Source organism: Fukomys damarensis, unplaced genomic scaffold (genome assembly GCF_012274545.1).
Source record: "Fukomys damarensis isolate Sample0158 unplaced genomic scaffold, DMR_v1.0_HiC HiC_scaffold_37, whole genome shotgun sequence".
NCBI classification, from domain to species: domain Eukaryota; kingdom Metazoa; phylum Chordata; class Mammalia; order Rodentia; family Bathyergidae; genus Fukomys; species Fukomys damarensis.
Window position 1 is genome coordinate 39,941,200 of NW_022900949.1, and position 23,396 is coordinate 39,964,595.

At 39.7% G+C, this 23,396-nt stretch overlaps 1 protein-coding gene across 14 annotated transcripts in view; it reads right to left on the reverse strand.

The window, feature by feature from the left end:
• Mthfd2l (methylenetetrahydrofolate dehydrogenase (NADP+ dependent) 2 like) overlaps positions 1 to 23,396 on the reverse strand; it is a 104,830-nt gene that overhangs the window by 35,427 nt on the left and 46,007 nt on the right. For 13 of the 14 annotated variants that reach the window (XR_004515547.1, XR_002025937.2, XR_002025935.2 and 10 more), the window contains one exon: positions 21,464 to 21,556. The exons of the other annotated variant lie outside the window; for it this stretch is intronic. Coding sequence is in view for 9 of the 13 variants with exons in the window: in XM_019210032.2 (XP_019065577.1) it covers positions 21,464 to 21,556 (93 nt within the window). In the remaining 4 variants the exon portion in view is untranslated. The remainder of the gene's footprint in view (positions 1 to 21,463; positions 21,557 to 23,396) is intronic. 14 annotated transcript variants of the gene reach the window in all.

The window sequence follows — 23,396 nt, forward strand, 5'->3', positions numbered from 1 at the left end:
AAAGAGAGAGAGAGAGAGAGAGAGAGAGAGAGAGAGAGAGGAAAAGAAAAGAAAAAGTCTATGAAAGCTGCTCATGATGGCACCAGATCAGAGAACATACTCTCTTTCTCAGTGAATCCAACAGGACAGTTTCCTCCCTGAAAACTGATCACATCTGGCTTAGATTTAGGGACCATGTTAAATGAAGAGTAAATCATATCCTTCATTTCTTCACTAACACACAATGAAGCATGACATTTGTATCGGAAGCAACTTGCAGTAACTATCACTGTGCAGAGGGTGAGTATATTTGTATTTCTCATCTTATGTTAACTCACCAGTAGACCCTATTAGTCAGGTATAATAATAATAATTAATAATAATAATAATAATAATAATAATACAGCTTGTATTATTTAAAATGTTCTTTCTTGCTTTCTTCTTCTTGCTTTAAAATTTAATCTAGTGCAAATTTTGAGTGCAATTATCATGTCATTTCTCTTACTATATATTTTTTTTAGATACAGATTTCTACTGTATTTCAAATAAATTATTTGAGCATTTACCATGAGCTGGTAAAGGACAATGAGTACAGATAGCATGGACTGTGGTAGCCGAACAGTATGAGAACTTAATAACTTCTTCCAAATGTGCTTTACTGTCTAGCACTGGCTAAGCCATTAATAATCAATCAAAGTCAAACAACACAAAACCAACACAAAACTCAACAAATTTTAAACAACAAAAGAACTGAACCAACTATCAGAAATTCCCAGCCCTAATACTAGGCATACCACAACTAGCTGTATAACCCAAGAAAAATCCTATTCTCTGAAAATCATAAGTAAGATTAGAGTTATGAATATCTAACCCATGAAAACACTTTAAATATAAATATTTTATAAAGTATTCACTATCTTTTCCCAACATATAAAATGCATCTTCCCACTTATCCATTTTACAAGCACTTATTATACAAAACTCTATCTTGATACTGGAAATTTAGAAAAATCTATGATCTGTTTAACAGCCACTGTCACAAAAAAGGTATATTAGTTATAACATGATACAGGACTAGGATGTGGAGATGCCCAGGAAACAGGGAAATAGCCCATGAAAGAATTTATGGGGGGACACAGAGCCTAGCTTGTGGTAACAAGGGAACATTTTCCAGAGGTCTGCACTGATACTTAGGTGAATGCAGTGAGAAAAGCTTTTCCACACAGAGAAGCCACATAATACATGAAAACACGGACTTCCAATCTACCTGAAAGCCTTAAAGAACAGAACAGCTGGGGTGGCTAGAGACTAGCATGCATGCTGAGGGCAGAGCTGGAGATGAACACAACCCCTTAATGATATGAAGCTTTATTTCATTTCCACACATGGACCTGAGAGGAAAGAAAGGCTGGCTCGCTTTCAGTGCCCACATTCTACTTCAGGCACATTCTCTATTCATGAGATTTCACTGAGAGTATCAGAAACACCAAGGTGTACATCACAGTGAACTCACAAGAAAACTATGACTGGGTTTGGCCCTGGAGGGATGGCCCTGGTGGAGTCCCTGTGATTGGCTTGGCCCATATGATATCTGTCACTAAAGGAGAGGTGAACATGGGAAGGTGCAGGGTTCATCACTCCTGTTGGTGGCTATTTCAGGCTCCCCCAGAGTCCTCTAGAGTCACAGAGAAGTCATAAGTAAGGATTCAGAAGTGAGCTCCCTAAAACTTCGGCAGTGTATCAGTGTCCTTCTGAGGGAGAGCACCACAAGGAAGAGGCCTTTCTTCTCATTCTGCAAGAAAACCCCTTGCAGCTTTCTCAGGAGGTCTCCAGTGTCTCTCAGCTGGAAAGGTGGGCTGGCTAGAGTCTGTCCTATTGTACAGGGGTAATATGATGTCATCCCAAACATACATGACCTTGTGCACTACAGAGAAAATGTGCTGAAAGGGTTGACACAAGAGAACATCTTGTGACAGTTCACTGTATTTGTTAGAGAAGTGACATTTTAATAACATTTTATAATAATTCAGGGTACTGTAGTACTAAAACTTGACAACTGGTGCTTTTCAAAATTTCTTATCTTGTATAATATTAACAACCATTGATCTACCTTGCATATTGAATGGATTTGATGATATCATGCATTGCGTACTTGGAAAATATCAATTTACCAAGTTATGTTGAACTTGTCTTATGTTACTATGCAATATAAAACAGTGTCTTCATTAATATCATCTTTGGGCCAGGGATTTAGCTCATTGGTTCTGCCGCCTGCCTCACAAGCACAAGGACCTGAGTTCAATCCCCGGTACCAAAAAAATACAAAATCATGATTTATCTCAACAGAAAAAGTGTTTAAGTACTGGGAAACTGCCACAATCATAGTGGGTAACACTGCTTTTGCAGACTCCTATGTTGCTCAAAATCACACTATAGCCTAGCTCAGAAGGCTGGCACAAATCCACACTGACTTGCCTGAGTGTCTTTGGTACCCACTACCAGTCCTTGCCTTGATGTATTCCCTACCCCAGACACATGCAGATGAAGGAGCACTCTGACTCCTTTTCTGTGGAGCCAAGAGAAGGTTCTACCTCTACCACCAGGCAAAGCCCCCTGGGTCCCAGTCCATCTTTCTGGTCTGAGAATTTTACCACATGTCCCAGCAGATCTGAAAGCATATGGTGATGAATATGAAGATGATCTCAATTTTCCTTCAAGACTTCAGACTCCACAAAAGGGGCTGGTATTTTTTTCCACAGGCTGAACTGCTAACACGTAATAGTCACATGATAATAGTTGGAAAAATAGTAACAAGAGGATCGTTCTGCTATATCTGGTGTTATTTCTAATTTTGGTTATATAAAGCATAAAAACAACACAATGTTATGGTGTTTGAGGCCCTATCATTCAGAGGAGATTGCAACAGTTAAATTCATTTTATAGGCCAAAGTCAAGAAAGACTGGGCATTTTTTTCAAAACAAAATAACAACAACAACAAAAAAAAAACCTATTCATACTTGCAAGGATTTAATGAGTAACTCTATCACCTCACCCAAAGCACTGTTTTGGGAGAATTAATGAAACATACTTTGTGATGCAAAAGCCGAATAAAACCTGAGGGTACTGTGTTCATCATACTCATTAGGAAACACTACAAATGTGCAAAGAAAGGAACTCTGAACAGGCCTCAGATTAAATCGTGTAAATCAAAGGAATAATTTTTGAAGTAAAAATGCTTATTAAAAATAAACAAGACACCAAAATAAATCAAATGTTTCTTTTAAAAAATAAACAAAAATGGACCTAAGAGAGCGTCTAGGCTATCTCCGAAATACATCACGGAACTTCATGGTTGATTTCTACCACAACCATCTCTTTCCAGGCAGCCTATAAGGAGGAGGAGAGTATACCCTCTCATTTAGGAACAGATACAGCTGACAGAGCGCCTTGGCTCAGGGAATCTGGGATTCACTATGGAGAAGATGACTGAAAAAACTGAAATGCACTGTAATAAAAATATACCAGATGCCTCCAAAGAGCATAAAATATACCATGAAGTGGTGCAGTGTGAAGACCTTCATGTGGTTTTTTATTCAAAAGAGGCAATTTTGGTTTGATATTTTAGTGACTTAAAACAATGTGAGTAGAGCACACGAGGCATTCTCACTCATTCTGATTTGGCATTCCACATTATTTTTAGGAATATCTTATATCTTAACCTCCTACCCTAGGAGAGATATATATTACAATGTGTCTTTGGGTGTACATGTGTGTTTGTGTTTTACAGAGACAAGGAATCCTCCTGCTATCTTCAAAATAAATGTAACTTTGAGTTATGAAACAAACACTATAGAAACTCAACAGAAACATTATTGCAATGCACCTGCTTTTTTAAAACAATGCAATATTTCATCTTTGATATTATTATCTTGATCTATAGGGCACCTACCAGCAAACTACTAAGAATGAATTTTTGCGGTCTGCCTGCTCAGACAAAAGCTATGACTTATTTGAATTTGTTCCACCACAGTGGCACAGCCCACGCTTGTATGTTGTACTCATTGACTCTTGTAATAAAGGGAAGACATTTTAAATAAGCAATTTTAACTAATCAAACCAGAAACTAATTTGGAGGAAATGCACTTAAATGAAAGTTGAAGGCATGAGGCAGGAACCTTTTTATAACTATATAAACAGATATAAAGAACAGACTGTCATGGAAAGATGCTCAAGGAGGCACCACAGACATGTGCTAGACAATGAATCCTTCCCACTCAGTGTCTGCCTTCAGGACCAGCACCACACCTGAAGCAGATAGCAGGTGACAGCTAGCTCTCCACAGTGCCTCTGTACCAGCTGTTATGCAAGTACAGATGTATCAGTTTGATCCTTGAATTATTATTATTATTTTTATTTGGTACTGGGGATCAAACTTGGGACCTTGCACTTGTGAGGCAGGCAGCAGCACCACTGAGCTAAATCCCCAGCCCCCTGAATTATTTGTAATTTTCAATCTTTCTGGATTTTGGTTAGATCTATGAATGCTGCTGTTACAAAGCTACAACTAAAGAATGACTGATCACAGATTTAATAAAATCATCTGACTTTTGGCCAGGCAACACACATCTGGAAGAATACACCACAGCAACAATGACTTGACCCTCAGATGGCTCCCTTCCTACTACACCGGAAAGTAAACCAATAGTACTCTTTAGTCTTTCACTGCAGGCAGTCATCACTTCTCAGTTGTTTCTCTTTCTCCTCCCTGCCTTACCTCTAAACTCTGCAGCACAAGCTCTGAGTCATAGGAGCTGGTGTAATGCCATATTAAGCCTTCACAAAGCAGAGACAGATCCAGATGAGGTACAAAGAGAAGCTAAGGCTGAATGAGTCCAATTAAGAGATCAGCTGCCTGCAGAAAACCCTCCTCACCTTCTGGGAAAAAGGCCTAAAGCCAAGACAAGCACCTGACCTCCAAAAGAGGACATTTGCTAATTCAACAGTGACGTGTCGATCCTGAGAACAACATTCTTTGCTGGGTTAAGAAATGAAGAGATACCTACGATTGATTCTGACTTCTGCAAGTCCAAGATGGCAGGAGCCACTCGACCTCACCCCTGACTTTCCTACTAGCTCTACCCTTTCCAGCTCCTTTGTGTTTCTATTTTCCTTTTCCTATTTTATTTTATTTTATTTTTTGTACTTCAAGATTAAAAATACGATCCCTGGAAAGGACTTTTCTGGTGCTCACATTCTCCCATTTTCACGTTGTCATGACATATTTATATTTTATGTAATACTGAGGCATATTTTCTGCCTTACAGGAATGTTGTTAAGTTGCTTTTTACAACCATAAACTACAAGTGGATACAGCCTCCTATAAAGTAAGATCTCTTAAAAAGTTAGTGAACCTACAAAGAGGTAAGTTTACTAAAATATGATTTTAAAAAATGCCTTTAATCTCCTCTTCAGTGAGTCTCACATAGTAGAGTGAGTCACTTACTGAAGTGAGTGATAATACTCAAGAGATACTGTCTATCTGAAAAGGACACAGAGACCTTACAGCAGGTGTCCAGTCATCTACTGATACACTAAGAAAAACAGTATGGCCATAGGCAACATTCTTTATTAGATATAGATTAGACACTCCAGAATTTATTTTCTTTTGACACAGAGATAATCATTTACTAGCAAGAGGGGAGGGAGCTTTCCAGCGAGGCCTTGATGTGTTATGAAGGGACACGACCAGAGCCTCCATTTGTCAAGTGGACAGCACAGGTGTGGAAGAATTAAACACCCAAGGTGATACCACAGGGAATAGACAGATGGATGGGTAAAGTTATAGAGCACATCCACAGACATAGAACTAGTTTTTAAAGAAGAGTATTGAGTTAACTGATGTTCAAACAAAAATTAGTCAACACAGGCCTACAGATGAGATAATCAGACAATAAAGATTTAAAAAATATTTTATCACTTTATAAAGCATTTAAATAATGAAATAATAGTTACATGATCCCAACAATGAATGTAACTGTACTGTATCCCTAAATGTACCAATAAACTCAATAATCCCTAAATGTACCAATAAACTCAATAAAAAAAAAAAATACAATGGAGATACACTGGGCTGTGAGAATGGAGACGGAACACAGGTACTTGGAGCACCCAGCCAGGCCACAACCTGGGAACAGCTGGGGCAAGGGGAAAGCCATGCTTGGCCATGACACATCTACCACTCACACTGGAAATGCAATGGGAACAGAAGACAAAGGCTGTTGGGAACATGTTAACAACACTTATGTTTATCCAAGAAAAGCCTTCAGCATTTATAAAGGTAAGTCAATCATTCCATTTATAGGACCTGAATTTGTCTCTACCATGTAGTATATTTTGGTTTATCAAATATTTTCTCATATTGCATATACAATACTCTCAGACATAATAAAAGCTGGGGTTGTGAGGGAACAACAGGTATGAGGTGACAAAGTTTCAGGAAGTTATCATTTTTTCCTTACACCATCAATCAAAGTCAATGCTGAAGCAAGAAAGGGCCACCCTTCATCAGTGCTGGCTATGCACAGAGGCAAGAAGGCAATTCTGGAGCTAACCATATCAACTAGCACACTTCACACACAACAGGACAGGGCTGAAACCTACACATACAAACAAACCTACTCCAGATGGCTTTATCCATGCATTCGGCCCCCTACCACTGAGGCTAGCCACTTCCAAACCTCTCACTCCAGATCAGCGCTCAGTCCTACACCCAAACTCACATGTCCCTGCCACCTAGTGGACTTTACCTCTGGCATACACCGCGAGTGTCTCAAACTCAGCAAGCTCAAATTGAACTCAGCATCTCCTGCAATCCACTCATCTTTACCCCTCAATGCTTTGCTTCCATGCTTCGCTCTGCACTCTTCTGTGAACAGTAACACCATATGCCCAGGCTCCAAAGCCGGTACATCTTTCAGTCTACTTCTCATTTCTCCTCTCTACCACCTATTCCGGTATCATTTCAGAACCACATCAACACTACTATCCTGGCCCAGAGGCTTTTTAAAAGCTTAAATCAAACTGTTATTTCTTTGCCCCCAGCTATGTAAAGGCTACCCACGCTCCTACTGTATAAAATCTAAATCTCTTCATTATTATACTGTCTGAATCTATCTTAAATGTTCCGCCTCATCTTTCATTATTCACAGACAGGTATCTGCCATTTTGAAAGAGTTAATGTTTCCTCTGATATACTCATAGCATTTTTACAGTTATAAGCTGCCAGAAGCCCCCTTCTCTTTTATTTTGCCTCCTTAATTTTTATTCATTCTGTGAGACAGGACCCAGCCTAATCATTTAGTCTTCACATTCAGTAGAACATAAGTATCGCTCCTTCTCTGGTAACATGCTCTGTCTGTTTTTCTCTCCATAGGCAGACATTTACCAATATGCCCACACACATGCAAAAACACGCACTAGTAAACTGTATTACACAGATTTATTTATAAATCTTCATCCTCTGCTAGTCTCTCGCCTTGATAAGCTTTGAAAATACTTTACATGATTTGTTTTTCTAGCACCTAATATGGGGGCTAATATGCAGTAATGGCAACATTAATATGCATAGGACATATATATCAGACTTCTATACTACAGCACTGTGTATGGCAGCAATAACTGGGAAATAATATGCATATCTGTAAACAGAAAATGGAGTCATTTAGTTGATTATTATACAACTAGTGCTGCCTGTATTAGCCTGGGCAGAATTCTGAATCACAATGTTAACAAGAACACAGACATTTGCAGGAATACACAACATATAGAGACTGACAGTACACACATGACGGATCTGGGTGGTGATTATACAGGTGTCAACCTTATTCTTTGCTTACTTTTATGCATATTGTAAGTATTTCATAATACAAACCTGCTAGAGACTTAGCCATAGAAAGCTATAAAGGGCTAAGGGCCAGGGCTTGAGCTACATCTGGAAGGACTTACCCTCACTGCCCCTGACATCACATAAGTGACCAGAAAGAATTACGATGAAACAACTTGCCGTTTAACCATTTATAATACATTTTTTTCAATACTGGGGATTGAACCTAGGACCCCTGTGCTGAGCTACATCCCCAGCCTTTCTCTTTTTTTTTTTTTTTTCGGTACTGGGGATTGAACTCAGGACCTTGTGCTTGCAAGGCAGGCGGCAGAGCCACTGAGCTAAATCCCCAGCCCAAAAACAAGATCTTTGATCTAATTGTTTCCACTGCAAAAGTTGCTTCACTATCATTTTGAATGCCTGCTTCACTCATGAAAAATTGGAAATGCAGAGGTATGCAGCACGACAAACCTGCAAGGGAAATGTCTACATCAGCAGCAGGTCCTGCTACCAGAGTGGGAGCTCTTGAGGAGGAGGAGATGATGGCCCCTCTGCAAAACTCCTGCAAATACAGCAAGTTTAGAAAAAAACTAGCAGGGTTTTAGGCAAATGAAGAAAAATAAATAAAGCCTTGGGATGATTCTTAGGTGCTCAGTTTTGGAGGAATGTTTTTGCCTATTTGAAGCTAATAGGAGTCAAGGAAAAATGTTCAAGTTTGCATGCATTTCTCCCATCCATATTATTCAAGTATCAGCAACTTAAGAAGTATTCTGGGGCTAGATGATAAACGTTAGTGTATTTACATTTAACATGATGTGAGGCTAGGCATGGAGAGTTCCAACATCAGAGACAGAGGAAGGGAAAGGCCTCCACTGAACAGTGGTTCCGTGCGAGGCACTGGATTCTAACAGCAGTTGTGACACAAGGACTCCTGCCTCTGTTGTAGAAAAGTTGAAACTGAACCCACAGGGTTATTTTGTAACACTGAGTTGAAACTAAACCAAGTCCTTTTACTTTAAAGTTCATGTCTTTCACTGCCCGATCCTGCCTGCTTCTCAGTTCTTTCCCCTTCAGACACAGGCTGCATCTCCTGAGACCCTGACACTCCGAGTGCAGATCTGTAATGTCACAGGCCTGTAGATGGCACAGATGACACATGCACTCCCTTTGTGTGCAGTAAAGCTGTTTGATAATATACCTCATATGTACCTTTGTTATACACAAGGCTTAACTGTTGGTTTTGTTTTTGAGAAAATAAATGGCCATTAATGAGTAAAAAAAGGACTCAAGGCCAGTATGATAAATAGTCTAGGTACTGTGTGCAAATAATCTTGGGTGTTTATAAAGATATTCAAAATCATTCACTGTAGTATTCATTGTAATGGAAAACTAGGAACCATCGAAATGTCCCATATCCAAGAACTGTACTAATAAATAATAGTGTGCAATAGTATGAAGTCCTAAGAAGAAACAGGTACAGAGTGCAACTCTGCAAATTACAAATAGTATGTGCAGGGTAAAAGAGCTGTTTAAATATCTGAATTACTGTAAGTATGGGATAGTGGAAAGACAACATAATAAATCATTCCCCTCAGTTCCACTTTGGCTGGGATTTCTCTGCCTCTCTGGGGCCCTGTTTTCTGGGCTTTGTCAGTGAGGAATGACAACTGAGCTAGAGGAATTCATGAGTCCCCCTGCCCCCTCACACAGGAACACTCATGGATCCCAAGCAAAATCTGCCCACTTGGAAATTCAGGCTCTGCATTTCACAATGAGAGGCGCTGGGAGGGGAGAGGGCATAGAAAGACAGCAGGGTGAGTTTTGTTTGTGACATCGCCCAGGCTTGGACCCAGAGCCCTCTCTGCTGCGCGGCCACCCAATCTACGGGCCTCCTCTGGAGCCGCGACTTTTGCAGCAGGCACCTCTGATTGGCTCCAACCCAGCTCCAGGAGGATAGCCACACAGGTGCCACTGAGCACCCCCACCCCCACCACCACACAACACCCCCACTCTTAGATCCCCTGATTGAGCCAGTCCTTGGACACACTCTACAGAAGCATGACGGGCTATAAAGGGTGGTGACTGATGCTATTATGTTCCTAATTGTATCGATAGGGATAAAGGACAGGGATTGATTTGATGAGTTGTTTTCTCAATTATGAAAATGAGAATGTCTATAAGTCATTAGAGAATCAAAGGCTGGGATGCAATGATATCAGGAAGATTTAATGACCCAGAGATTGAATCAAGGGCAACCCAACAGCAAAAATAAAGATGAGAAAACACTTAAGCAAGCCACAAAAACAAACTTCCAGTCCACCAATGGCAAACACTAGGGCAAAGGAGGATGAAAAGTCAGATAGTGAATCTCCAGGACACTATGAACTCACAGCACAGGAAGTAAAAAAACTGATCAATCAAGCTCTAGAAAAATTGAAAACAGAAATTATTTCCCAGATAACCATAGAGATGGTGAGCAAAATGAAAGACATGATTCAAGACTCCGGAACAGAAACTGACAAAAAAATAGATGAGCTTAGGAACACAACAGAAACCATGAAGGCCCAAAATAAGAAAGAAATGAAAACAATGAACACCCAACATAGGAAAGAAATGGAATCCATTAAACAGAGTCAAACGGATATCCAGGAGACTAAAAACGCTATTGAAAGCATACACAACACAATAAAAGATTGCAAAGATAGAATTTCAGATATAGAAGATAGGATAGCAGACAGTGACCATGAAAACAGAGGTCTCTTAAAAACAGTAAAGGAGCATGAGAGACTTCCAGATGATGCAAAGAAGAATAACATAAGACTGATAGGAATCCATGAAGTACCAGGAGAAAAGGCAAATGACTTAAAAAAGCTGTTCAAAGAATTAATGACAGAAAACTTCCCAAACAGAGGGGAAGAATTAGACATACAGATAAGTGAGTCATATAGGACACCAACTAGCCACAATCAAAAAAAATCTACACCTAGACATATAATAATCAAGATCCCAGAAACCCGACAGAAGAACAAAATAAGTAAGAGAAAATAAGTAGGAACAAAATCAGTAAGAGAAAAGAAACAAATCACATGCAAAGGAAAGCCCATCAGAATCACAGCAGACTTTTCAACACAAACCCTCAGGTCAAGGAGAGCCTGGAGTGAGGTATTTCAAGTCCTAAAAGAAAACAACCTACAACCAAGACTGATGTATCCTGCAAAACTCTCTTTCAACATGCCCGGAGAAATAAGATACTTCCATGACAAAGAACACTTGAGAAACTTCATGAATACTAAACCAGCTCTACAAAAAATTTTAAGCAATATGCTAGAAAAAGACAACAAAGATCACAACACCAGGAGGCCCAACAGAGCAAATCAAATAGCCAGGGCAAAAAACTAAAATGAGAGGACAATAAATAAAAAGAGTCAACAAAAGGACAATAACATGACAATAATAAGTCAGTACATATCAGTTATAACTATCAATGTCAATGGCCTCAATTCACCAATCAAGAGAAATACATTGGCAGAATGGATTAAGAAGCAAAATCCAACAATATGTTCTATACAAGAAACACACCTAGTGCAAAAAGAAGCCCACAGACTGAAAGTGAAAGGATGGAAAACAATTCTCCACATGACAGGAGCCCAGAAAAAAGCAGGGGTAGCAATCTTATTTGCAGACAAAGAAAATTTCACACCAAAACTCATTAAGAGAGACAAAGAAGGCCACTACATCCTTGTAAAGGGAACAATTCAAGACAAAGAGATGACAATCATAAACATATATGCACCAAATATAAATGCCCCCAACTATATAAAACAAATATTAAGTAACATGAAAAACCAAATAACCACTAATACAATTGTAGTGGGGGATCTAAACACACCACTATCACAAATAGACAGATCATCTAGGCAAAAAATCAACAATGAAATACTAGAACCGAACCAAGCTTTTAAACGCATGGACTTATTAGATGTCTATAGAGTGTTCCACCCCACAAAATCAGAATATACATTCTTTTCAGCTGCACATGGGTCATTCTCCAAGATAGATCACATACTAGCTCACAAAGCAGGTTTGAATAAATGCAAAAGAATTGAAGTTATTCCCTGTATATTATCAGATCACAGTGCAATAAAACTGGAGATCAATAGCATAAGAAACTGTAGGAACTTCACAAACACATGGAAATTGAACAACACTCTCTTGAACAATGAATGGATCACAAAGGAAATCAAAGAAGAAATCAGTTTTTACAAATTAACGAAAATGCTAATACAACATACAGGAATCTATGGGACACAATGAAAGCAGTTCTACATGGAAAATTCATAGCACTGAATGCCCACATTAGGAAAAACAGAGCAAGCTCAAATAAACAACCTAACGATGAAACTTAGACTCCTAGAAAAACAAGAGCAAGAAAAACCCAAAGCTCAAACAAGTGAGGAAACTATAAAGATTAGAGCAGAAGTCAATGCAATGGAAACTAAGAAAACGATACAAAAAATAAATGAATCGAAGAGTTGGATTTTTGAAAGAATAAATAAAATTGATAAACCCTTAGCAAACTTTATCAAAAAAAGGAAAGAAAAGAGTCAGATTCATGCAATCAGGAATGAAAAAGGTGAAGTCACAACAGATCCCACAGAAATCCAGAAGATCATTAATACATACTATGAGAATCTGTACTCTAATAAAATGGAAAACACAGAAGAAATGGACAGATTTCTATATACCTATGAATTACCAAAGTTGAACAAAGAAGATAAAAACATTTTAAGTACCCCAATCACAATCAGTGAAATTGAAAATGTAATTAAAACCTTACCAACAAAGAAAAGCCCAGGTCCTGATGGATTCACTGCTGAATTTTACAAGACATTTAGAGAAGATCTACTGCCATTACTCTTCAGACTTTTCAATGAAATTGAAAGAGAAGCAATACTTCCAAATTCATTCCTGGAAGCAAATATCACTTTGATTCCCAAACCTGGGAAAGATGTAACTAAAAAAGAGAACTACAGGCCAATCTCCTTAATGAATATAGATGCAAAAATCCTCAATAAGATACTAGCAAACAGAATACAGAGGATCATCAAGAGGATCACACATCCTGACCAAGTCGGATTTATTCCAGGTATGCAAGGATGGTTCAACATACCTAAATCAATAAATGTAATACACTATATTAACAAAGTTCAAGGACAAGAACCACATGATCCTCTCGATAGATGCAGAAAAAGCATTTGACAAAATTCAACACCCATTCATGATAAAAGCTCTGCAAAAAACTGGAATAGATGATCTATATCTCAACTTAATAAAGGCTATCTATGATAAACCAACAGCCAACATCATATTAAATGGCCAAAAACTGAAAACCTTCACGTTAAAATCAGGAACAAGACAAGGATTCCCACAGTCACGACTCCTCTTTGATATAGTTCTGGAAACATTAGCCATAGCAATTAGACAAGAGAAAGAAATTAAAGCAGTAAAGATAGAAAAGGAAGAAGTTAAACTGTCATCATTTGCTTATGATATGATACTCTACATTGAAGACCCAAAAAACTCCCCAAAAAGACTTCTCAACTTAATTGACACTTTCAGCACAGTAGCTGAATACAAGGTCAACAACCAAAAATCAATAGCCTTCTTGTACACAAATAACAGACTCACTGAGAAAGATATAAGGGAAACAATTCCTTTCACAGTAGCACCCAAAAAAAATGAAGTATCTGGGAATCAATTTAACAAAAGGGGCAAAAGACCTCTACACTGAAAACAACAGCACTCTGAAAAAAGAGATCGAGGAGGATATAAGAAAATGGAAAGATGTCCCCTGCTCCTGGGTAGGAAGAATCACCATAGTGAAAATGGCCATACTACCAAAACTGCTATACAGATTCAACGCAATCCCAATTGAAATCCCAATGCTATACTTCACAGAACTAGAAAGAAGAATCCAAAAATTCATTTGGAACCATAAGAGACCTAAAATAGCAAAAGCCATCCTAGGCAACAGACACGTGCAGCGGGTATAACAATTCCCAATTTGAAACTATACTACAAAGTCACTGTGATAAAAACAGTATGGTACTGGCAAAAAACAGACCTGAGGATCAGTGGAATAGATTGGAAGACACAAAAACAACTCCAGATGCACTCAGCTACCTCGTCTTTGACAAAGGAGCTGATAGTCCCAACTGGAAGAAAGATAGCCTCTTTAGTAAATGGTGTTGGAAAAACTGGATCTCAACCTGCCCAAGATTAAAACTAGACCCTTATCTGTCACCATGCACTAAATTAAAATCCAAGTGGACTAAAGATCTAAATATTAAAACAAAAACACTAAACTTGCTAGAAGATAAGTTAGGCAGAATTCTAGAAGACATTGGCATAGGAAAAGACTTTATGAACAAATCCTCAGTAGCACAGGAACTAGCAGAAAAAATTAACAACTAGGATCTCATCTTATTAAAAAGCTTCTGCACTGCAAAAGAAACCATCAACAGAACTACGAGACAACCTACAATATGGGAAAAACTTTTTACCAGCTGCTCCTCAGACAAAGGACTATTATCTAGAATATATAATGAACTCAAAACAACCAGCCCCCTCATATATAAAGACCCAATTCTAAAATGGGCATCTGAAATGAGCAGACATTTTTCAGACAAAGAAATAAAAGCAGCAAGTAAATATATGAAAAATGTTCCACATCACTGGTCGTTTGAGAGATGCAGATGAAAACAACACTGAGATTCCACCTCACCCCACAAAGAATGGCTGCTATCAAGAAATCACACAATAACAAATGTTGGCACAGTTGTGGGGAGAAAGGAACCCTTCTCCATTGTTGGTGGGAGTGCAGGCTGGTGCAACCACAATCGAAGTCAATATGGAGATACCTCAAAGAACTAGGATTAGAGGTTCCATTTGACCCAGCCATCCCTCTGTTGGGTATCTTTCCAAAAGAATTAAAAGAATCATACCACAGTGATATATGCGCACCCATGTTTATAGCCGCACAGTTTCTAATAGCTAAAACTTGGAAACAGCCCATCTGCCCTTCAGTTGGAAAATGGATAAAGAAGTTATGGTTTTTCTATAAAATGGAATACTACTCAGACATAAAGAATGAGAAAGTAGATTCATTCCCAGGTAGATGGGTACATTTTGAGGATATATTCCTAAGTGAAATAAGTAAGTCACACATATCCAAATACCGAATAGTTTCTCTGGTGTGAAAAACTAAAAAAGTACTCAAGATCCTAATGGGACAATTAGCAATGTGAAATAAGAAGAAAAGGACCAAAGGTGTAGGGGCAGTGAGAAGGATAGGGAAAGGGGAACAGGGGAAAAAAGGAAAAAAATATGAGAAAATGTAAAAATTGAATTAAAGTGTTTGCAGGTGGGGAAGGGAGGAGGGGTTGAAGGAAGGGTGGAGATGAGGGGAAAAAATGAGAACCAAGACCTGGCAGGTAAAGGTACAAGATCCCAGTAATGAATGTAACTGTACTATCTACCTAGAATGTACCAATAAATTCAATTTAATTAAAAAAAAAAAAAGAAAGAAAGCAGGAGGCTAGGAGAGGGTCCTGGGGGTAGGGCCTCAGCCTCCCAGCCCCTCCCAAAGTTAGGTGCCCACAGAAGGAGAGGGAATCAGGATGTTTCCAGGACACCACACAGTACATAGCTCTGAACAAATACTGTCTTCCGGAGAAGCACAATGTTCAAGTTACAAGAAAGTTTTTATACAGTTGGACTCATGTGCAAGTCACTTCTAGGTTCATTTCTTTACATTTATGATCATCAGTTAACTCTAACGTTGTTAGTATCGAGAAAACCCAAGAAGCATATTCCTTCAGTCATGTCAAGCTGTAGCTTAATAATCAATGGGCATGTTATTTTACAATTACTGCTTAAATCTTCATATATGTTAGCCTAAGGACAGGCATGTAATGATTGACGCAAACTATTTATTGAATGCTGATAACGTGTCAGAAACTGAGCTGTTCTCCTTCCATGAGCTGGTGTCACAACCCTGAGAAAGAAAGGCCATGACACTTTATGCTCGGTCAAGGAAGAATCTGAGGTTCAGAGAATGGATGACTTGACTAAGGTTATCCAGGCAGTAAGAGGTGGAGCTAAGACTTAAATCCTGGAGTTCTTACCTTGTGTGGCCTGTGCATTTATTATTCTATTCTACACCAGTTAAAAATGCTTGACAGAGTGAGATAAATGGCAACTTTAGGAAGGAAGGACCCCAAGTAGAGAAGCAGAATTTAGCTAGAGGGGCAGGACCAGAGATTGAGAAATGGGACACGGGAGGGACAATGACATTACCGAAGCCACGAAAGGTGCTGGCGTCCACTTGGGAGGCTGCTGGGGCTGAAAGCAGGCCAGGTCCCCTCCCCAGTTGCATGAGCTGCAAATGGCAGGGCAGACGGCTGCTGTGCCCCACCCTGGGAACTTCATGAACATGGCTAATCCTGCTCCAAGGAGGAAGAAATCTACCTGAGGGGAAATTCTTTTGAGAACATAGGGTGATGTCTGATGGGAATGTGTCTAAGATTCGGTATTGTCTTAGCAGACATGGTGACAGGGAGTTAAGTAGGTCACTTTGTATTTTATGATGAGTAAGTATGAATATTCCAAATTACTCCACTGAATTTCCCATTTATCCCGTGTTATATTACAATGTACAACATTAAAAGTCTTGTTACAGAGACACTAGAATTGTGACTGCGGAGTTTCATTCATAGTGCTGAAAGGGATGGCCTAGTGGACAAAACAAGCATTTTTCACTGCTGTGATTCTAGCCAGGGGACAGCAGGTAAGTGCCCTGACTTGGCAGCTCATCTCCTGCATGAGCTTAGTTCCAGAGACTTAACTCAGGTGAGCACCAGTCCAGGGGTTCATGTATGCAAAACATCTGCCTATCCTGCCTGGTAATGAAGATTCCAAGAATGTTTGTGAACAAAGAATACTGCCTCCCTCCCCCATTTCCTTGAAGGATGAGTAGAAGACCCAAGGATCTCTGGTGCAACCTTCGAATTGGTGTCCTATTCCAGCGAGCTGTCCCTTCTTCTTCACCGGCCTTCTAGAAAGCTAATGTGGCCTTCCCCTCAACACCTCTTCAGTTCATGTCTGTGACTGTCCCCTCTCCTCTCTCTTCTCCCTTCTCCTAATCTCTCAGTTTTAACATCAAACTCAAATCAGTCCACTCATCCACCTCACTCATGAACTATTCTTTTGTAAATAAACATTTCATTTTTAAGATTTAATTAACTAAATTATAATGACAAACTAGGAATGATTAGCTGCTCTCCTAAATAAAACTATACTATGTAAATCACCAGTAACCAGCATAATAATTCCATGTTTTTGTTTTTTTTGAGGGGGTGTTGATACTGGGGATTGAACTTGGGACCTGGTGCTTGCAAGGCAGGCAGTGGCACCACTGAGCTAAATCCCCAACCCAGTGATTCAGCCTTGTAAAAAGTACTTTAAAATGTATCAGCTAGGTCTGTATGGATTTGAGGCAGTGCTTATTCCATTTATAATCTTAAAAATCAATGCAGCAACAGTAATTAGTCAGCCACTATGTGCCAAGTATTATTCCAAGCACAGTGGTACCTCAATTCACTAATGCTTTTGCTTGCAAATAATTTGGTTTGCAAACAGAAACATTTGGTAAAATTTTGTTTTGATTGAAAATTCTCAGACAATGAACTTGACTGCAGCCAGCTTTCCCACACAAACACAAACATGGACATCTTTTCCAAATCATAGAACAAATTAAGTTCATGAACCAATAACTTAGTTTATCGACCAAGCTTAAAAAAAAAAAAATGAAGACTATCCCTGTCGTAGTCTAGTGCAGGTGACAGACAACTATAAACAACTATTACATGGCATACCTATTTCATTAAAGTATCCTAGAACCCAATTCATTCTCTCTGAATTCCAATCCGTGGCTTTGAGTAGAGACTTGAAGCCTTTTATTTCATGCATGGGCATGGTCTGATGTTCAGATCTGAGCCTCTAATTCAGCCTAAATCACTATTTCGGGGAGATGTTTAAAAAATAAGAGATGTGCAGTGTGTATGTATATATATACATATATATATATTAATACATGAGAAGCTGGAGGGAAGGTATTACTATCAGCATATACTAATTCATGTATGCCTCAGGATCTTCACACAATGATTTCTCCTTTTCCTTTTTACCTCTGCAAGCCCATTTCAAGATTGCATCAGCACAGTCTCTACCACCATCTCAGAAAGCTCATCAATCTTTCTGACACCTCACGCACTCCTCCTCCTTCCACTCTTCCTGACTCCTGGTCTGTGCTGCTTTCATAGATGCTGACGCCGGGTGATGGCAGGGCCCAGCCCGCCCTGCTGCAGCTGCCTCTGCCATTAGATCACTATCGCTGTCCCTACGACCCACGGCTAATTGCAGTTGTTCGTTTCCCACGCAGTGCTCCGTGTGGTTACCTCAGTAAGACTTCGTTCCTATTGTCTGCTTATTTGGACTCTTTTTTTCACTGACTCATGTCTGCTCTGATTAATGAAGTGGAAATGCAGCAGTATTTAGTCACTTCTCATAAAGCCTGTCTTCCTGTTCACCAAATACTTCTTTCTCCAGACTGAGGACAGGGCAGTCTCCTGATGTCCGGCACACCTCTGCATCTAGACAGAGTCACTGCTGAAGGAACTCAGGCAGGGGACAGAGCTGTTCCTACCATCTTTGTTCAAAATGCCACTGGCCAGGACTAGAATGGGTTGTGGCCAACATCCCTGTAACTAAAATCACTGCTCTCTGACTGTAGCCCTAAGGCAGTCAGAGGACCCTAGCAGGACAACTGTGGCACTGGGCCAGACTCCACATTACACCTTCTGGCGGTGAAGTGTGGGTGACTGTGATGCTTCCTTTTCCTTTCCTCCATTTATTCTCTTTTCCCTCTAACCTTTTTAAACACTGTATGCTGATTTAGACCTTTTACAAAGAAAGCTATGGGAGAAACTCCAGGATGGGGACAATGTTGGATTTGTGACTTGTGATAGCAGGCCATCTTTGGCCACATGAGAACATCAGTGGATCATCCAAGGGCATGCAATCACCTGTTTGTCATTTGTTGTGATGAAAGCAAAAGAAAGCATGGGCATAAATATGTGCTGAACATTTGCCCCATGAGAAGAAAATGCTCAGCCCATGTTAGAATGGATAAATGGGAACTAAGGGAACCTTGGTCATATTCCTTAGGAGTTGCTGACAGTGTCAAAAAACACTTAAAATATAACGAAAACTTCATTCTGTCAAGAGAAAGGGAAAATGTTTCTCCACTTGCCCATTCTAAGCCTTGTGTGTATATGAAAGTGTTTCCGAGATGGAGTTAACATGATACTCATCTCCTAGGACATGCCAAGCCCTGCGGTGGTATTTTATCTATTGCTAACTGGTGGTCTGAAAGACACTATTGCAATGGTGGCAACCCTACAGCACGCATGCCACAGAGAACTGTTTGTTATCACTGAAAGCTCTGGAAAGGTTCACCATCACTGCTATATTACCTCTCTAATCACATCTAACTTTTGCCCATTCCCTTCAAATATCTGCATTTGCTGTCAACCAAATATATGTTAGCTATAATTAGGTGTACCTACTTCCTGATGACTTCTGCAAAGGAAACATTTCTATTTTGACTCTGTGAGGTGAAAATTACTTGTGAATCACAGTTAACAGTCTGGGTTCCAGAAAACGGCTAATATAAAAACAAGAAATTGAGTTAATTTGGTTGAAACTAATGTGAACTATCAGTATTTTCCTCATCAAACTTTATTTCTTCTGGAACTTACCTTCTCTTTGGTGTCTCCTTGAGCTAACTTGGCTACCCTCCCAACACTGCATCCCTCCTAACTGACTAAACTTACAGATCTTCACTCCAGAACACACAACGCACGCTCCTCTTCAGGAGTTTTGTGTGTGCCCTTCCCTCTGCTCAGAAGGCTCTCCGCCCAGATATTGCCTGGATTTGTGCCGTCCTTTCATGCCATACCATTCATTCCTACGTTATTTTATTCCTCTCTTTCATGCTACACCAGCAGTGTCCCTACAGGACAAAGAATCCACTTCAGACTATCATAGGAAGAGAAATTCCTGAAGAAACTGTCCTGGGGGTACATTCAGAGTTAAGAGAAACACGGGGGCTATTGAGGGGCTTGGAGTCTGCAAAGAGGAGGCACTTGTGCCATCCCTGGGCCTAAGGGGCAGGTGGAGAAGGCAGTGTCCCTGCAGCTCAGTAACAACCAGAGCTGCAGGAGGCCACTAGCAGAGCCACAGACACAGGAGGAAGTGGGCAGTGAGGAGAAGGAGGAGGAGAGAAGAAACAGTCTGTCCTGTCCTTTCTCTGTTCCTCCTCTGGATCTCTAACCCTGCCAGTAGCTTCATCACACTCTTATCTCTACTTGGCATCACTCTGTGCTGTTGCTTTATTTTCTGCCTCTTTCTCTAAAATATAGGTTCCTCGGGAGTTTGAATTCTGTCATTCATATTGACTACCAAATCCCTATACAAAACAGCTCCTGCCTCACAGCAAGAGTTCAGTGTTTCCCAAATGAAGTAACAGTCCCGTTATAGAATAATAGAATCTCAGAACTGGAAAAAAAAAAACATTAGAATTCTTCCAGCCCAAACCTGTGCTCAATAAACAGACATTTTCTACAATGAACTTGGATGTCGATGTGAAGAAGGGAGATAATCTTTGCCCCAAGAATACATAACAATCACAGCTGCTCACATATGTGGTATTTGATCTACTGAAATATCAATAATCTTCAAAAGGGTACAAAATATTTTTATCATTAAAATAGGGGAAGAGTTAATAAACAATTATAATCATATCTATCTTTCTAATCGTGGAAAGAGGGCACTGACTTTCAGGAACCGGTAACTTAACAGCTCTTATTAGAATAAAACAGTGGGTTTGGCTTTTTCCTCATGTTAGAAAAAACTCTTTTGTATCTTCTTTAAATCAAGCTTTCCTCCTTGTAGACCAAGAATGCTCAGTCCATCATTTCCAAGTGCACATGCTCTCCTGAGGAAATACCCTGCCAAGTCCTGGGCTTTGGACATGGTCCAGCCCAGCAATTTTGCCCTCCAAGTGTGGAATTCATACCTGGGTCTTCAGCCTGGGTATGGCCAAAAGCTGTCTGTCTGTCTCTTCCTCCCTCTGGACATTCTATTTTCAAGAAGACCAATTAGAAGTTTTATTTCTTTTTCCCTACAGCCTTGATATCTTCAGTTCCTTATCTAGTTTTTGGTCTCAAATAACAGATCCCTATGCCTAATCTGTCACCCTAAACTACCTGCGTTTTCCACAATGAAGGGAGAAATATTGACAGAGACACAATGGACCAGTATGATGACTGCAAAGAGATAGGATGAAATTGATGAAGGTTAAGTGATACATATTCCTATGTACATATCTCCCAAGAAGAGATTCTCTCAAATATGTCAGCAGGCAGTGCAAGACCCACTCTGCTGATGATGTCCCCCACAAAACATCACAGAGGGCTCACCTGCAGCGACCACAATAACATCTGCCAGCCGAGTCTGGGTCTTCAGCTGCTCCCGGGGGGTGTACCTGTGTGCTATGGTCACAGTTGCATCACCTGCAATGCAGAAGGGCTTTCATTAATGATCACTGCCTTTCCCATGCTGTATGAAAGCTGTGAATCATGAGACATCTCTGCTACTGCCCCAAAGCAGAGACATTGCCTTGACATGATTAAGTCACTCTGAGACTAAAAGCTAGATAAGGAACTGAAGATGAATCAGAATACTGTACCTTTCTACTGGATGGGTGAACATCGACAAGGCCAAGTGAGATGAGTGCTGGTTGTCAGAGGAGGGCTATCAACCCTAGAAACCCAGGATGTGAGAATTCTGTCCTGACCAGGTAATACACTGGTATGGGATACTCACTGGGTATAAAGACAGGAAGCAACGAGGTAAACCATACTAATAATGGGACGATATATCGGGGCACCTAGGAGAGAGATTAATTCCACCAGGGAGAAGTGTCAAGGAAGAGTTTCTCAAGAAGACAAACTATGTTTGAAGTCTTAAAGCATGAACATGAGTATTCCAAGGAAGGAAAGAGCAATGCAAGCTAAAAGAAAGCAGGGGGAAAAAAGTCAACATTGAAATGCTGTGTTTAGGAAATAGCAAAGAAGCACAGAATATAACAGGACAACTTTAATGGAGCTGTGGATAAAAGGACAAGCATGCAGCCTGAGGCAGTTGCAGTGTTGAAAGTGCCAGCCACGGCAGGGGAGGGCGGAAGGGACTTCTCTAGGAGGATGGCGGCATGGGTCAGTCTCTGTCTTCACCTCCTGGAAGATGTACAAATGCAATCCAGTACAAATACAAAACAATTCTTAAAGAAAACTTACAGGCTTAAACTATTATACCATTAAGCCTGAAATAAGGAAATAATCGTTTAACTTAAAAAGTTACATAAAGAAAAATTAAAGGGAAAAAGGTTAATAAATGAATTAAAATGTCTGATGAATAAACCTAAAAATATATTATTAAAACATTAAGAGAATGCAGTAAATTTTCGAAGTAAAAACTGAGTACATAGAAGAGATTTCGTATATAATGTTAGAAGATATATTTGAAGAAAGGGTTCTGCTACAATAGCAGTACAAAAGATGAAAAAATACTTAGACATAAGCTTAAGAAGAAATGTAGAAAATCTATGTGGAACAAGAAAATCTCTAGGTCAACACCAAAAGATAGAAGCGTGACTGAGTGATAAGCCATGCTCTTGGGCAGAAGGATTCAACATGACAATAAGGCCAGTTCTTCCTATGTTTGTTACAAATATAATGCAATTCTAATAAAATATTTTTGCTTTTTCAGAGAAAGCGTGTAATTTGACACTAAAGTTAAAATGAAAAAAAAAAATGAAAGGATAACCAGGAAAACAAAAGAAGAACAATAAGGAGTAATAGTAGTACTTCCCTTTCTGTGAATGAAACCAACATCAACCCAATTACTTGAGTAAAAGCCAGAGTGTCCCTTGATCTTCTTTCCTCCACTCGCTGTAAAACCAGCAAACGTACAGTACACGTTTGCATTACATCCCCAAGCGCCAACATTATGAAGCACCTTCCCACTTCTTAGTTCTTTTCTGCTCAGAGGACCACCTTGCTCCCCTGCAACCATGTAAATGTTCTCTAGTTCCAAATGAGAACCTCAATATGTACACACACATGCGCAGGTACACACACACACACACACACATACCAAACCTTTCATCAGTGCTATTTACAGAAAAGAATGGAAACATACAGCATAATCCAGTGATTATGTACATACACATAATTAACAATCTATAAAGTTTCAGGCAGAAGAAAAATGAATTCCAATCTGCACAGCAAGATCTTTTAAGTATCATTAGGTTATCTTGAGATTTCAACATGAGCTTGGCAGGCAATGCCCAGG